Source organism: Lampetra fluviatilis, chromosome 2 (genome assembly GCF_964198595.1).
Source record: "Lampetra fluviatilis chromosome 2, kcLamFluv1.1, whole genome shotgun sequence".
Lineage (NCBI taxonomy): Eukaryota > Metazoa > Chordata > Hyperoartia > Petromyzontiformes > Petromyzontidae > Lampetra > Lampetra fluviatilis.
The window spans coordinates 36450224-36464706 of record NC_136276.1 but is presented as its reverse complement, the minus strand read 5'-3'; the positions used below and the strand labels follow the sequence as shown (position 1 = coordinate 36464706).

General features: G+C 51.5%; 2 protein-coding genes across 2 annotated transcripts in view; one reads left to right on the top strand and one right to left on the bottom strand.

Annotated features, from left to right (window-relative positions):
• SMC6 (structural maintenance of chromosomes 6) overlaps positions 1-14483 on the bottom strand; it is a 373519-nt gene that overhangs the window by 300666 nt on the left and 58370 nt on the right. The window lies entirely within an intron of this gene.
• SMPDL3B (sphingomyelin phosphodiesterase acid like 3B) lies at positions 1112-14310 on the top strand. The gene is made up of 9 exons (XM_078875783.1): positions 1112-1204; positions 1967-2201; positions 2729-2942; positions 5147-5244; positions 6607-6750; positions 7374-7543; positions 10324-10504; positions 11376-11509; positions 12942-14310. Exons 2-9 carry the CDS (start codon positions 2132-2134, stop codon positions 13308-13310), a joined length of 1380 nt encoding a protein of 459 aa, XP_078731909.1. The 5' UTR covers positions 1112-1204; positions 1967-2131; the 3' UTR covers positions 13311-14310.

The window sequence follows — 14483 nt, the reverse complement described above, 5'->3', positions numbered from 1 at the left end:
TGATTCGGCTGGTACCATGCATGACCTTCCGACATCGTCTCTACGTGGCGTGGGGTCCCGTGTGAGGAGTGTGTGGGTCTGGGTGGAGAGTCGTGGAGTTGAGTGGTTCAGGATGAAGGCAGGTTGAGCCACAGGGACAGACTTTTGCGAGAGTCATGTTGGTGACCCGGGTCACTGCTGGTCTTGTTGAGTTCTCAGCTGGTTAACGAAAATCGATTTCAAGTGCAACGCACCGTACATGACGTCCACGTTATCTTTCTGAAGTTAATTTGTAACACTTTATGGATCTGAACAGGCCTCTTTTGCGTTCAAGGACCGCACTATACTGTGCACCTATCTACCCATTACGATATGTTGTTCTTTTGCATCGGACTTTGCCTCGAGGCAGGCTGTTTGCAGCAGGCAGGCAGCAGGGGGTCGAGACACACCGCAAAGGGGCGGGGGAGGGTCACAACATTTCAAGCATCTTAAATCGGGCCCTAGTCATACAAACTAAATCAATGTTTGCCTCAGGTGATATCGATGAAATACCGATGGACAGCGTGTCTTGAGAAGGGGGTGGTGTTCGCCCCGATGGTAGCAGGGTGGCAGCACAGTGATTCACCTTCGTGCCTCACAGCAAAGAGCGCCTGGGTTGGAGACCCGACTCGGGTGTCTTTCTGGATGACGCTTGCATGCCCCCCCCCCCCCCATATTCTGAACGGGTTTCCTCTGGGTTCTCCAGTTTCCTCCAATAACAAAAATGTATATATATGTACAATATAACGCGTATTGGCCAAATTTCCCAGTGCAAAAAAACAAATACCTGCAAGTTTTTCGATTGAGATCGCACACAGCAACATCGCGCCTCCGATTAGCACGGTCGGCTACGTACGGTGCGAAAGAAGTTCAACATCCCGCGCATCGCCCCCCTAGTTTGAAAACTCATCAGGGCCCCCTTGAACAAGAGTCTTGAGACTCAATGAGGCTTTAATAAGAATAATGATTCAAGAGAACCACCCCCACCCACCCACCCCACGAGGCAGACCGCGTGCGCCTTGCGGTTGGACAGACCAGCTGCCGGAGCCAATCGCGTGGCTCGTGGCGACGGCTCTGAGCCCCCCCCCTCAGCCCCCACCGCGTGCCCTCAGGTGCGGTGGTCGCAGTTCGACTCCAGTCGAGGCGCCGCTGGCGGCAGAGGAGGCGGAGGAGCTCTCGGCGCCCGGTAAGCGGCTCCACTTACAATGTGGCACGCCGATTTTAACACCGTTCATACATAAAACTCAACACAGTGGTCAACACCGCCTTTAAAGTAAATATATAAGAGGCGGACATGTGGCCCAGCGGTCTGGCGGCGTAGGGTCATTATATATTTATTTTAGCAAATCACACTGGGTCCGAGGCGTTTACGTTGCAGGACGAACACGTGCGCTCTGATGCGGCTCTGAGTTTGTACTCTCCGTAGCTTGGCAGTCGATCAGTGTCGGGCCGTCGATGCTGGAGCAGTAGTAGGTGCGCGTGCAGTGTTTAGTACGAGACTGCTGGCTCGCCCTGTGAGACGAGGTGTTCGCGCGGTGTTCGGCGTCTTGCCGTGTGAACGCACAGCGTCTTGTATTTGCGGGCGACTGGATGACGCAGGCTGATGTGGATGCTCCGCTGTACCTCAGTTGTTTCGCGAGAAGATGTAACCACCGCACTCTACGGTCATCCCATCCGTGTGCAGCCGCGGTGGCTCACGTTGGCGGAGGTGACCCCGGGCAGTTCAAAGGTCCGGGCGCTGAGCCTGAAGCACCGCTTGAGAGGCTGGGTTCGAATCCGGGTTTCAGCTGCCCAGAATGCCATCGAGGTTTATCCAGTACAATGGAGTTGATGGTTTCAGCCTGGTCATCAGAGGCCCATACAGACACTCGTTGACTCGCATAGTGACTCATAGACTCACGTAAAAAAAATTCACTTCTTTTTTTGATCTCATCCATTTTTTGGCAAGCGCTGTACAGTCGAGAGGAAGCGGGGACGTTCACCGAGCGGGTCGGGCGCCCCTTGTGACGCAACCCGTCGGCATCGCTGAGCGGCTGGCACCGTGACCAGGGGGTGATTGAAATCCGCTTGCTCGGCACATCGGGGCGGCCGGCGTCCGAACCAACAGAGAAAAATGCGATCTGCGGGGATCTCTCTCGTCCTCCTGCTGACTGCAGTCATCCCTGGAGTTCACCTTCAGACAGGTACAAGTTCAGGCAGCGGTGGGAGCTCTCTCCTTAATGGGCATCGAATAGGACCTTCAGATACTCTTGGTGGGAAACCACACGTGACTTGATACTAATCTTTGATTGCACTCGGATTGTGCCCATTGACCGTGTGCTGAGAACTGCTTTTGGCCTGCTACAAATAGAAACACGGTGATTATTGCGGTGAACATTAGTGTGGTCAATATTGCTTGCAGTCCTTGGTAAATATTTGTTGGCCGTTTCAAAGTGGTAGGATTAATTTCTTCCGCAACTGCTAATCGGAGGTGCGGTAGGCCTCCAGTGGCCCCGCAAGCAACGTGAAGTGAGGCGGTGGGCCGCGTCCGGCGGCTCCCATTGCTGGGTCAGGTCCACGGAGGTAGCGGACGACCAAGTCGTCTCGAATACGCTGCGACGTCATCACGTCCCGGACGGGAAGCAGCATTAAGCCCGGTTGGTGGGGAGGGATGTCACCGTTCATATAAACGAGGTGTCTTTGCTTACCGTGCGTGTGCGTGCGTCTGTAGCCGGTAAGTTCTGGCACATCACGGACCTGCACGTGGACCCGGCGTACCAAGTGACAGATAACCCGACGGCCGTGTGCCCCTCGTCCCGCGATCCCGTGCTCAACCCTGGCCCACTGGGCCACTACCAATGTGACGCGCCATGGGCCCTCATCCGTTCGGCGCTCAACAACATGAAGAGGATCCTCAAAAATCCCGACTTCATCCTGTGGACCGGGTACGCCTCGGCCATTGCTCACCGACGCCTGCCACCTGACACAAGAGGTCACGCCGACTACGGCTAGACACGTACTGGGTCAAGCACTGACCAGCAACCTCAAGCAGGTGTCCAACCAGGGTGGAGGGTCTCGAGGAGAGCTCGAGTCTGAGGCGGTGGGGCTTGTTGTCTCAAAACTCCGGGTGGAGTTTGGATTTAGATGGCTCCTGCCATCTAAATCACTGAATTTTTGTTTACGCTTTTTAGTCTATGCAAAGCGCCTTGATCTGAGGCACGCCATAAATTTTCAACAAGATAAATGTCAACTGCATCCTGGACGCTTCAGCAAGAGGCAGGGCTTGAGCTGTTTCCCTATTGGGTACAGCCACGAGGCCGACGTCAGACTTGTGGCACTGTTAGGGGTGAGGTGAGCTGCAAGCTGTAGCTTTCAGTATCTTCTGTAGAATTCGTAGCTGTAGAGTTGAGTGAGAGTGGAGGTTGTGCTGCTGTGCCGCTCTTCAATGAGCTTTTTTAGTCGTATTGCGTGTTGTTCGGCACGATGTCCGACGTTCCGTGCCACGTGCCGGCAGCCTCTTCCTTCGCCGGACTTCGTGCCAAACAACACTCGGGCGGTGACGGGGCCCAGCGGTAGCGCCGTTCGTTGCAGAAATTCACGGTTCGACTCCAGCGGCCGCCCTGGTTAATACGGCGGCGGTGTGTAGTAAACGTAATCACACTACGCACCACCTGCTTCAGAGCGGTCGTTAAAGATCCCCTGACGTCATTCACAAGAGTAGGCTGTTGTGTGCTGGCTTCAGGGTCCAAATTTGCGAAATTCGAAAATGACCCCGCAAGTTACTTCACTGGGGCTATTACACACAGCAGCAGCAGCACCAATCATCACCCCTGCTGATGGACCAATGCCCCCCCCCGGTCGCTCTTGCAAGCGAGGCTCTATCCCATTATCTTCAGTTCTCGCCTGGGTTTAATGAAATAAACTTGAAACTTTAACTATGCGGTACAACCCAAAACAAACGCGATGGAGTGAGTTGACTGGAGTTGAGAACACGCTTCAGCACGATGCAGTTAATGTCACGGGTGCGCGAATGCCAGTAACTCCACAGCGACGCATTCACGTCACCTGCTGGGGCTCTTATCTGGCGGCGAAGGGGAGGAGGCTCGCTGGGAACCGCTGGGCGTGCACTGCCCGCTTCCTCCACCAGGCGGAATTTGAGGGGCAATCTCACACAGCAGAAGCCATAAACCTACAGGGTGTGTGCCTATTTTAGACAACAAAGGAGATAGTTAAGCTCACAAACTCAATGGATGACGCAAGTTTGTAATGTCAGCGTTTATTTAATTACTTTCTTATCGTGTTGATCAGACAGCCATCGACGTGAAAACAACTCAAATTTTTTACGTTTTATGTTTTTTTGGCATTTGAACCTTATGGCGGTACCCCGGGGTACCATAGTACCCCGGCTCTCGCATCATGTCCGCGATGCAGTCATTTTATGTCTGTTGATGGTCGGCGATGGGGCAATCGACTCATCTCGACGAGCTGGACACGATGATGCACCAATACGGTGCGTACCGCGAGTGTTCTGGGTTTCAGCGCAATCGTCCTCGCTGCGTTTCGACATCGCGGAGTGGCACTAATTTCGAACTGATTTGTACCCCGGTCGCGGAGTTAAGTACACTCCTGGAAAAAATAGTGTCCCAGAAATAAAGTATTTAATTTCCTCGGCCATTTTGTATTATTTTGACAATACTTCACCACGCTGGGTCACTGTGGGTTAGTGAAGAAGATGGAGCCGTCAAGTACTCTGTCTAAAATAGATTCCGTGGAATATTATTGAATCTTACCTTGATGGTCAGAACACTGGCGCGTAAGTTTAAACGATGGTGCAAATATCTTAAAAACCTTCCCTCTGTGCACTGCGCAGTGCACATGGGTTCGTCACAGTTGATTGGCAGGTAACATGTGGTGGGGTGAATTGTGGGTCACTCCCACCTCTTCCAAAATGTCTGGCCAGCATGGAAGAGCAGGCCAAATACCGTCCAGAGGGGCTCTCTAGAGCTGCCTCGAGTGGAGGCCCTTCTAGCAGTAGTGTCACAAGTGAGAGATTGCAGGGCTGCACCTTGATCTTTAATCCGCATTCTACGAGAGGCACCCACGAACCTGGCTTTCATTCTCCCATTTGTTTCGTTTGTCTGAATTTCAGAGATGACACTCCACACGTGCCTGACAGTGCACTGGGAGAAGAAGCCGTCCTGGAAATTATCAAAAACTTAACCGACGTCATCACGGCAGCCTTCCCTGGTGAGTGATCGACACCGCCACTTTCACGTCCGAGTTCAACTCAATACAACTCAAAAGTCGAGTGATATCCTGCCACTCAAATGAGCATCGAGGCGGTGCAAATTTTCTGTTTACAGCCCTGAGCCAGTGGTGGGAATCACTCGCTCCGATGGTGGAGGCGAGTCTATCCATAGGACGACCACCGTTGACTTCCCCGCAAAGGGGTACTATTTTATCGACTCCAGAGGAATGATAGGCTGAGTGAACCCCCAAACATGAGTTGACCTCATAATCCTACAATTGAGAGTCGCTGGCTCTCCTGGTGAGCCACCGGGCCGGATAATTAAGGTCAGCAATGAGTGTAATTTCAAGAATGTTCAAACGCCAGAAATTAAATCCATATTTTCAAAGCCTGTGGAATTTCCTCTACCAGCGGCTTAGGGCCACTGCCAGGGCAGTGGCGTAGCTACGGAGTGTGAAGGCGGTGCAGCTGCACGGGGCCCAAGGGCCAGAGAGGCACGGGTTCTGGGCTAGGAAGACAGAGAAAACTGGACAGAGGGGCCCATTTCATTCCTTGCACCACCAGGGCCCATTCCTTGCACCAAGGTCCATTCAGACCACGCCAAATACGCCACCGTGCACAGGATAACATTTTCAGAAAATATCAATTTTGACTTGACTCTGTCGCAGGCCTAGCACCCTCTAGAGGGCACTTGCAGAGCTGCGCCTTCACCTCACCTATGGTGTTTAGTCTATTGTCATGCAGTCGAGTGCTGCATACCCACAGCTGTGGGGCGAGTAAAAAAAAAACGGTAATAATTTTTTTGGCAAAACCTGTGCTACTATACAACTATTTAGATGGATCGTTTTACAGTAAATATATGCATGACTATTTATACAACACCTACTACTTTATAGTGTTACATGTAAGCCAACTGTTCGCTTAGCGAGGCCTTCAGCTGGCAGTGGAATGACCATGGCTGATGAGGATGGCTCCTAGCTCCCCGTCAGGACACACTTTAGCAGGGGACTAAAATTCGTTGCTTGCACCCGACCCAAAGTCTCCCAGGTGGCATGGGGGCGAGCTGCCTGCCCCCGTGTGGTGCCACCTCTGCGAGCCAGTGGGTTCCAACATGTTGGCAATGGGGTGGCCCCCAACCCCTCCCTGGGTCCCCATGCCGCTCCAGGTTCTAAGGCCACAGGGGCACAGAGAGATCACTTGTCCACGCCTCTTGGTCATTGCGGTGTTTGCGAGGCATTTGCGTCACGTTGTGTAATTAGCATTCCTGACGTTCGACGTAAAACGTTCCCAACGTCTCCTCCACGGTATCCATGCCGCAGCCTGTTGTAAGCGCGGGGCCGTGTCGCCGTGTTGCCACGCAGGCGTGACCGTGTACTCCGCCCTGGGCAACCACGACTTCCACCCAAAGAACCAGCTGCCTCCGAACAACAACAGCATCTACTCCCGAGTGGGAAGCATGTGGCAGCACTGGATGGCGCCGGAGTCCCTGGGCACCTTCCACAAGGGTAGCGGCAGCAGCACAACCATCCCGCAGCAACCACGCACCAGCCACACGGAGACGCGCCAGTGGAGGCGCTGCTGCCGCGTGGAGCGACCGCATCGCAGGCCCACGGGCTGGCATGGGGGGGGGTGCTCAGGCCCTGCGCTGATGCAGAGAAAGCTTTTTGGGGACAGTCGCCGAGTGGCGGTGCCCACAAAGATCATGCTAAATGTACCGAATGACACCATCCTGTGGACGCTGGCAACACCAACAAAATATTGTTTCATAACGAGTTTTTTTATCGTAAGACCCTCCACCACCTGACACAGCCAAAGGAATTAAATTGTCCATCGGTGTTCAAGCATTTAACGCGACGGCTACTGTTGTGCCAGCTCGCTCACCCCTGAGCTGAAGACAATCCTCTCAGCCACATTTAGCAGCAATTGGGTACGACATTTCGCTTGCAACTATGCCGGGCATCTTCAGAAAATTCCACAAAGTCAGCTTAAAATCCAGGATTTTGACTCATAAATCTATTAGGAATCATAATATTGGCTGCAAAGCCCTACTACGTGTTAAACGTGTGTTTAGCTTTGAGTATAGAGAAGGCAAGCTACTGCTGCGGTTATTTCTGTTGATGTTTTACAGGAGCCTACTACTCCGAGAAACTGGTGGGCAGGGCGGGCCAGCGCATCGTGGTGCTGAACACGAACTTGTACTACGCCAGCAACGCGCAGACCGCCGGCCTCGCCGATCCTGCCGGGCAGTTCGAGTGGCTCGACAAAGTCTTGACCAACGCCAGCGCCAACAAGGAGAAGGTAGTGGTCCAAACAGCACTGCGCAACACATTACTACCATTAGCACGGTTGGCTACATACGGTGTGGAATAAGCTCAACATATATACATATATACCAATAGGTTGTATCCTTTCTGGCAATAAAACAGGTGTCAATGTGTTAAAACACCAAACAGAATTCTTATTCAAGGAATCCTGTCTGCATTAACCACACATGTACTTGTGGTGAGATACAGATTGTCTAGATGTAGTACAATTATAGTAATGTTGACAACAAAGGTGGAGACATGGAGCCAATATAGAGTTGCGAGATATGAAGTCACATGTTTTATGTTCATTATGTTTGAATGTTTATTAGTATCTGAATGTGAGCTGATATTTTAACGAATTCAGGGTCCCTTGTACTCATTGGGGCCATGAGCCTTTGCTCCGTTTACTTGTGCCTGGGGCCGCCACTGAAGGAGTCATAGTGACCCGCTTCCCTGGCACACGTTCACACTCACACAGGCCCTGTGTTGTCCACCATTGGAAACGCCAATCTTGTTGATGGCCACGATACTCGCGCGACGTCGCGTTATCCAACGCTTCGGCATGCTACGCCGGGTTCTGTCCGTAGAGGGCACAGGGACATAGGCTCTGAACTCCGCGTTGAAGCCGTGCTCATGACAAGGCTTGGCATGTGGTGGAGGCTTAAATGTCACAGCGTCTCAAAGCGTTTCACATCAAAATAAAAACAATGCAACAACTGCCAAGTGGGTTAAAAGAGATTTTTTAAAATATATATATATCACGAAATTAAAACCAATTAAATTCTGGATTGCAAATCCATGAACAATTACAGACTAATCTGAATAATGGTGTCAAACATGAATTTACAGCCCTTTCTCAATCCACTGCTGGAATGAAGTCCACCCCAGGCCGTGTCTGTCATGTCGGCTGTCGTGCTTCACCACCCTGGTGAAGGGGGGGGGGCCAGGACCGAATCAGATACCACTCGCCACTGATGTGAGCTGTGGCCAGGAATCGTACTCAGGTCGCCAGATTCGCAGTGCAGTGCGAGAACCACGGGACATTTAGCACTGGACATGCAGATTAAGTTTGTCATTTGGTTACGGCAAATTGCTTCATGTACCTGTTTTGGCACGCAGTGGTTAATGATCCATCCAATGTTTAAGAATACGTCTGCATAACGGGGTCATTAGCAATTGCATTCCTTTATTTTTAGCAGGTTATAACTCCCGAACAACAAAGCTTTCAAGGCAGCAATCACTTTGACAGCCTTCATCCCAACTGCCAGGCATAACAGCCAGGACCCAGCCCACGCACTCAATCCTGACGCGGGTCTCAATGTCACGCCAGGGGGCACCCACCCCCAAAGGATGTCATTATGTTAGACATATCATCAAGAAGGGGGGCAGCCTCTGCCAGATGGTCATGAGCCTTTAAATTTAGCACAGGGGCGGTGGAAAACCCACAATCATGGGCTAAGCGTGGTTGACTAACGCGTTGTGATGGAGCTCGCTGATGAAACGCACAAGAGACACACGATAACTTTTATTTTATTTTACCAGGTAAGGCCCCACTAAGCTATATGACTCAAACGATAGCTCAACGAAGTGGCTTATCATGTGAAAATGTATAGCAGCCAAATACTAGAAACACGTGTTTCTAAATGTGGAGGGAAAAACCAGAGGGCCCGGAGAAAAATGCACGCAACCACAGGGAGAACACACAGACTCCAAGTATACAGCAGGCGTCAGGTTCGGGATCGAACCCATGACCTGCTGTATACCAGGCGAGGTAGTTAACATCTCGCTACTGTGGCGCCCGCACACCCTGGCCACACAACACGAAGCCACAGCGAGACGTAGCACGCACGGGCAGCGGCGGTGGTGCAAACTGGGTGAGGGCAGGCAGCCAGGGAGCCAGGCAGAGGTTTGTTCAGGAAGAAGGAGGTGTCGTGTCAAGCCCAGACGTCGCATAATAAAGACGATTGCTCTGGGGCTAAACGCGGTACAGTACGAGCTTGGGTGGAGCGGTGGCGAAGCGGTGCCATGCACCCGGAGGCCCGAGTTACATTTCTGGCCACAGCACGCGTCAGTGGGGAGTGATATTGGAACCGGTTCTGGGTGCTCACCCCCCTTCACTCACCCGCACTGACCAGCGTGGTGAAGTATGGTCAACAACCCCCACGACTGACACGGCATTGGGAGGCATTCATCAGAGAGACTCTACATCTGCAAACGACACTCCCTTGCAGTGATGTCATAATTATTGAACACAGCGAGTTAAGAGATTCCATCAATACATTACAGCAAGCTGAGCAACACTTTAATTCACCTCTGTAGTCATGAACTTTCTCTATACAGCAGCAACAGTACGGTATATCTATATTTATTTTATTTGTATTTTCAGACAGAGTGAACCAGGGGAAACAACCTTCAAATGATCGTCGCGAAACAGCGTAACAATGGCAGCCCCTGCCAGGGGCGGATCTAGAAAGTCCCCGAGGAGAGGCTTCCAAAATACAGAGCATCTTAAAAAGGGCCCGACGTGAATAATGCAAACGTTCAATGTACTTTATCTGGTAAATATCAATACAGTACCGAGTTTCGGGCTCTCAAAGTGAGGGAGGAGGGTGATTACCTCCATCCCCCCACCTTGGATCCGCCTCGCAGCGGTTGAGACGAGATGTTACCGAGAGGCGTTTTGGGGTGTGCAGAGGCATGTCAGCGCCCCACCAATCCAGAGGCTGAGATCCTCTCCCACCGAGCGGACCGTGTGCACCGACTCGCCGCCAGGTGTTCATCATCGGCCACGTGCCCCCCGGCATGTTTGAGAAACTCCGCGGCAAGGCGTGGTTCACCGAGGAGTCCAACCGGCGCTACGTGCAGCTGGTGCTCAAGCACCACGCCGTGATCGCCGGGCAGTTCTTCGGGCACCACCACACGGACAGCTTCCGCCTTTTCCGGGACGAGCGGGGTCAGTGAGACGCTGGAGGGGTCGGGGAGACGCGGGGTCAGTGAGACGCGGGAGGGGTCGGGGAGACGCGGGGTCAGTGAAATGCTGGAGGGGTCAGAGACGCGGCCGGTCGCAGCACTGGGGGTGGGTTGGAGGAGGAACTTCAGATATGGCCCCAAAACCGCCCTCCCTGTATGAGAAAAATCCAACACATTTGTCAAGAACACCGTGGATTTTAATAAATAAATAAAAGGTATATAATAGGAGACTTTTCTGGCAATGGCCTTCACGGCATGTAGAGAGGCCAGAGGGGTAGAGTCACTCTTACCTGAAACGTCGCATACCATATACACTGTGTACACTTTCAGATAAATACTCGCGTCAAGGAGGCATGGGTTTAGATGCAGATAGGCGCCTGTGATTAAACCGGCTTCTCAAGCGTAGTGAAGTTGGATTCAGCCCGGCCACCAATGACTGCTAACAAATCTCCGATCGCATTAAATGTAGTCCCGCACTCGATTTGGTTGTTATTGTGACAAACACGACTCCGTGGCACGGCTGGTGGGAAGGTGCTGCCACCTCCTGCCTACCAACAAAGGTCACTTGAAGGGATCTCAGACGTGGCTCTGTGAAATCCGCTTCCCTGGGCCGTTCTCAAACGTGACGGGGTTGCGTCGCTGCGCGAGAGATCCGTCTAGATGCGTGGCCTCATCGCGTGACAACGAGCGCACAATTGGGATACACTCGGGGGGGGGGGGGGGCAAAAAAGGGGCGAACTGAGTGCGAAGGGACATTCGAGGGGCGTGCGGTGAGAGGCAGGGATGGCGTGACGAGCGTCAGTCGGCCCGGCGACCCGTCAGCGTGCGTGCCGTGTGGCTTGTGAGGGGTGCAGGCAACGCCGTGAGCTCCATGCTCATCGCCCCGGGAATAACGCCCTGGAAGACCACGCTGCCTGGCGTGGACGATGGTGCCAACAACCCCGGCATCCGAGTGTTCGAATACGACAAAGCCACTCTGCAGCTCCAGGTGGAGCGACTCACGACGGCCAGGGGCATCGTTCCTGCCGCACAAACTCGACAGCGCGCGCGCAAATATTTCACTTGTCGGTATCACCCGAGCTGGCAAAATATAATAAACATTTGTTGACAAACAATCACAATGATCAAACTACTGCAGGATAAAGGCCTTCCCAATAACACCAATACTCTATTCGTTTGAAAATTATACCACATGACTGTTATTGGCCATGAGAATTGATATAACATTGTTTAAATGCATGCCTTTACATGCATTTTAGTACACACAATGAACAGGGAGTACAAGATCAATGGGCTTGCATAATGCGAATGCATAATATACGTTCACTCATTAATCCCCCCACCTCCCCCACTTTGCGCAAGAGCGCAGAAGTGTGGTCACCAATCTACGCCTCTACATAAGGAACGAAACGGGTGGACTTCTCCACAAACCTGGCTGTCGCCTGATGAAGCTAGTTGTAATTACTGGCGAAACGTCGTACTCAGATTGTAAATGTTGCGGCTTGGCTCTCCAACACACCGGTTAGTGCTGTACTAGTGACTAATTGAGTAATTGGCACGTTCTGTTTACGTGACAACCCTTACTAGTTGGCTGTGTCGAGTGGTGGCGAGTTTAAGGACACATTTATATATTTACGCGATCGAACCCAAAAAAAACCTCTATGATGGATGATATTGGTCGCGAAAGCCTCCTGCGTGTTAAACCGGTTTGTACCTTGGCGCATGAACGAGCATTGTGAAACGAAACTTCAGATGCGCTCGACTGCCCCACGCTCCGGTGCCAGGAACCAAGCCTTGCCCGTCGGACAGCCGCTGGTGACTTGCTACCAAAGTGGTGCAATCTTAGATACTATCGGCTGGATGCAAGAGCAGTGCCTAATTTCATCCGGGCCAGCAACCCAGGCCACATGTCCACACACCTCCAGTGAAACACGGACGGCTGCCCGTCACGTGCCCAGTCGCACTGCTCGCCCCTTGGAACTCCCTCCCGCCGTTTCTTATCCCAAGTTCATGATTACCCCTCTCTCAATTCAAGAAGCGTATTCACACTTTAAAGTTACACATTAAATACTGATTTTTTTTTGGTTGCTGGCCACTTAGCTTATTGAGCTTTTGCTAAGCAAATTTGATGTAAAAAAGTGTGTCAGTGAGCCCATACATATTCCAGAATACTGTACAAGCATAAAAAAGCAGTTGAACACGAAGACTTTCGCGACCCATATTCGTAATACTGTCCAACACAGCGGTGTGCTGAAGCAGTAATTGGCACGTTTTATTTATGTGCCAACCCTTACTGATTGGCTATCGGCTGATGGGTTAACGACGCATTGTTATTTACGCGATCTGACCCACAAAACCTTGATTGTGAAGCGAACGCAGGTGGCGTTAGTCTAATCTGACGGTGTGCAATGTGCGTGCAGGATATGCTCACGCACTACATCGACCTGCAGACGGTAAACAGCGGCAACTCGGATCCCGCGTGGAGCCGGGAGTACAGCCTTCGCCTGAACTTCTCGGTGCCGGACGCGTCCACGGCCGCGCTCGACTCCCTGCTGCAGAAGATGAACGCAGACCCGGACTTGTTCCAAAAGTACTACGACTTGAACTCGGTGAGCTACGACAAGAGGGCGTGCGACGCGGCGTGCCGGGACGACCACTACTGCGCCATCGGGGAGGTGGACTTTGATGCCTACGAGAGGTGCTTTGACCTCCGGAGCGCCGCGCCTCCTCGCGCGCCCCTCGGCCCCGCGATCACGCTCCTCGTGCTGTCTCTCACCACCCTGGGTTAGTCAACTCAGAGAACCGGTGCACGTGATTGAAATGCTAGGATTAAAACCCTCACCACCGGTAGAACTCTTCTTTCGTATGGCCTATGAAGGGCAACTATTTGGGGATTCAGATGAAAGCGATTTAGCGAACCAATCACGTTGACTGGGTGAATTCTCGATGCAACCGCCCACTGCTTCGCCGTCTGTTTGGGGTACTGGGAGGTGTTGTGGTTCATGGGTTGGAGTCCGAAGCAGCAGTCGCACGCAGGACGTGTTCGATTTGCCACTCGTGCATCAGGTTTTTGTTTTATTGGCACTGGTAAAACCCATTGGGCAATGAGTAACTTCCACGGGAAACTGGTTTCACCATATACATATGTTTACAGCATCTCCCATTGTTTGTGGTTCCGGTGAAGTGGCCCAAATCTTTGCCAGTGACACCGCCGTATGAAACATTTATATTAGAGGCTGCACACTGCCGCCAAACATAAAACAGTACATTGAATATCGGACTCGCAGCCCAAGGTATCGATAGATGTGCGAACGTACATTAACCGTCACGGTGTAGGCTACTGGCCAAAGAAAAAAAATGCTTGAAGCAAGATGCAGTTTAGAAGCGAATGTTTGTGAGATTATAAAACTATAAAAAAAAAATAATCTTTAACATCTAAGAGTTGCACCACAAAATGACTGGGTGTGGGTGGATAATTGGTTCGGCGGATGTGTGATGTGCTGTGTGCACAACACGCCAGATCGGTGCTTTTGAAGAATTAACTTCAGTGCCATTGCCCGCAAGGTTAACGAAGGTAGCGAGTTTTTATAAATATAGTTGTACACCGCTGCCTATGCAAGGTCTTAAATTGTTTTTTATTTAAATATGAAATGCCTTGTAAATGTAACTTGATTCTTCAGAATTTAAGTCGTCGGTTTCCAGAGCAAACGTTGATTTGCATAGTTTCACTATTGGGTTGTTTGTAGCATCTTACAAAGAAACTTTATAACCCAGGAAATGCTTACCTTCTATAATTATAATGGGCTAAACTTAACATTGACAGTGTACCAAATCCATTTCTGGTTATAAGTGGGCATAAAATATTTGCCCATGCCTGTCATCGCTAACCAACACCTGAATGTAATTAAGGGAATAATATGAATACAAAACACGTAAGACATTTTAATGAGCTACTTTTCCAC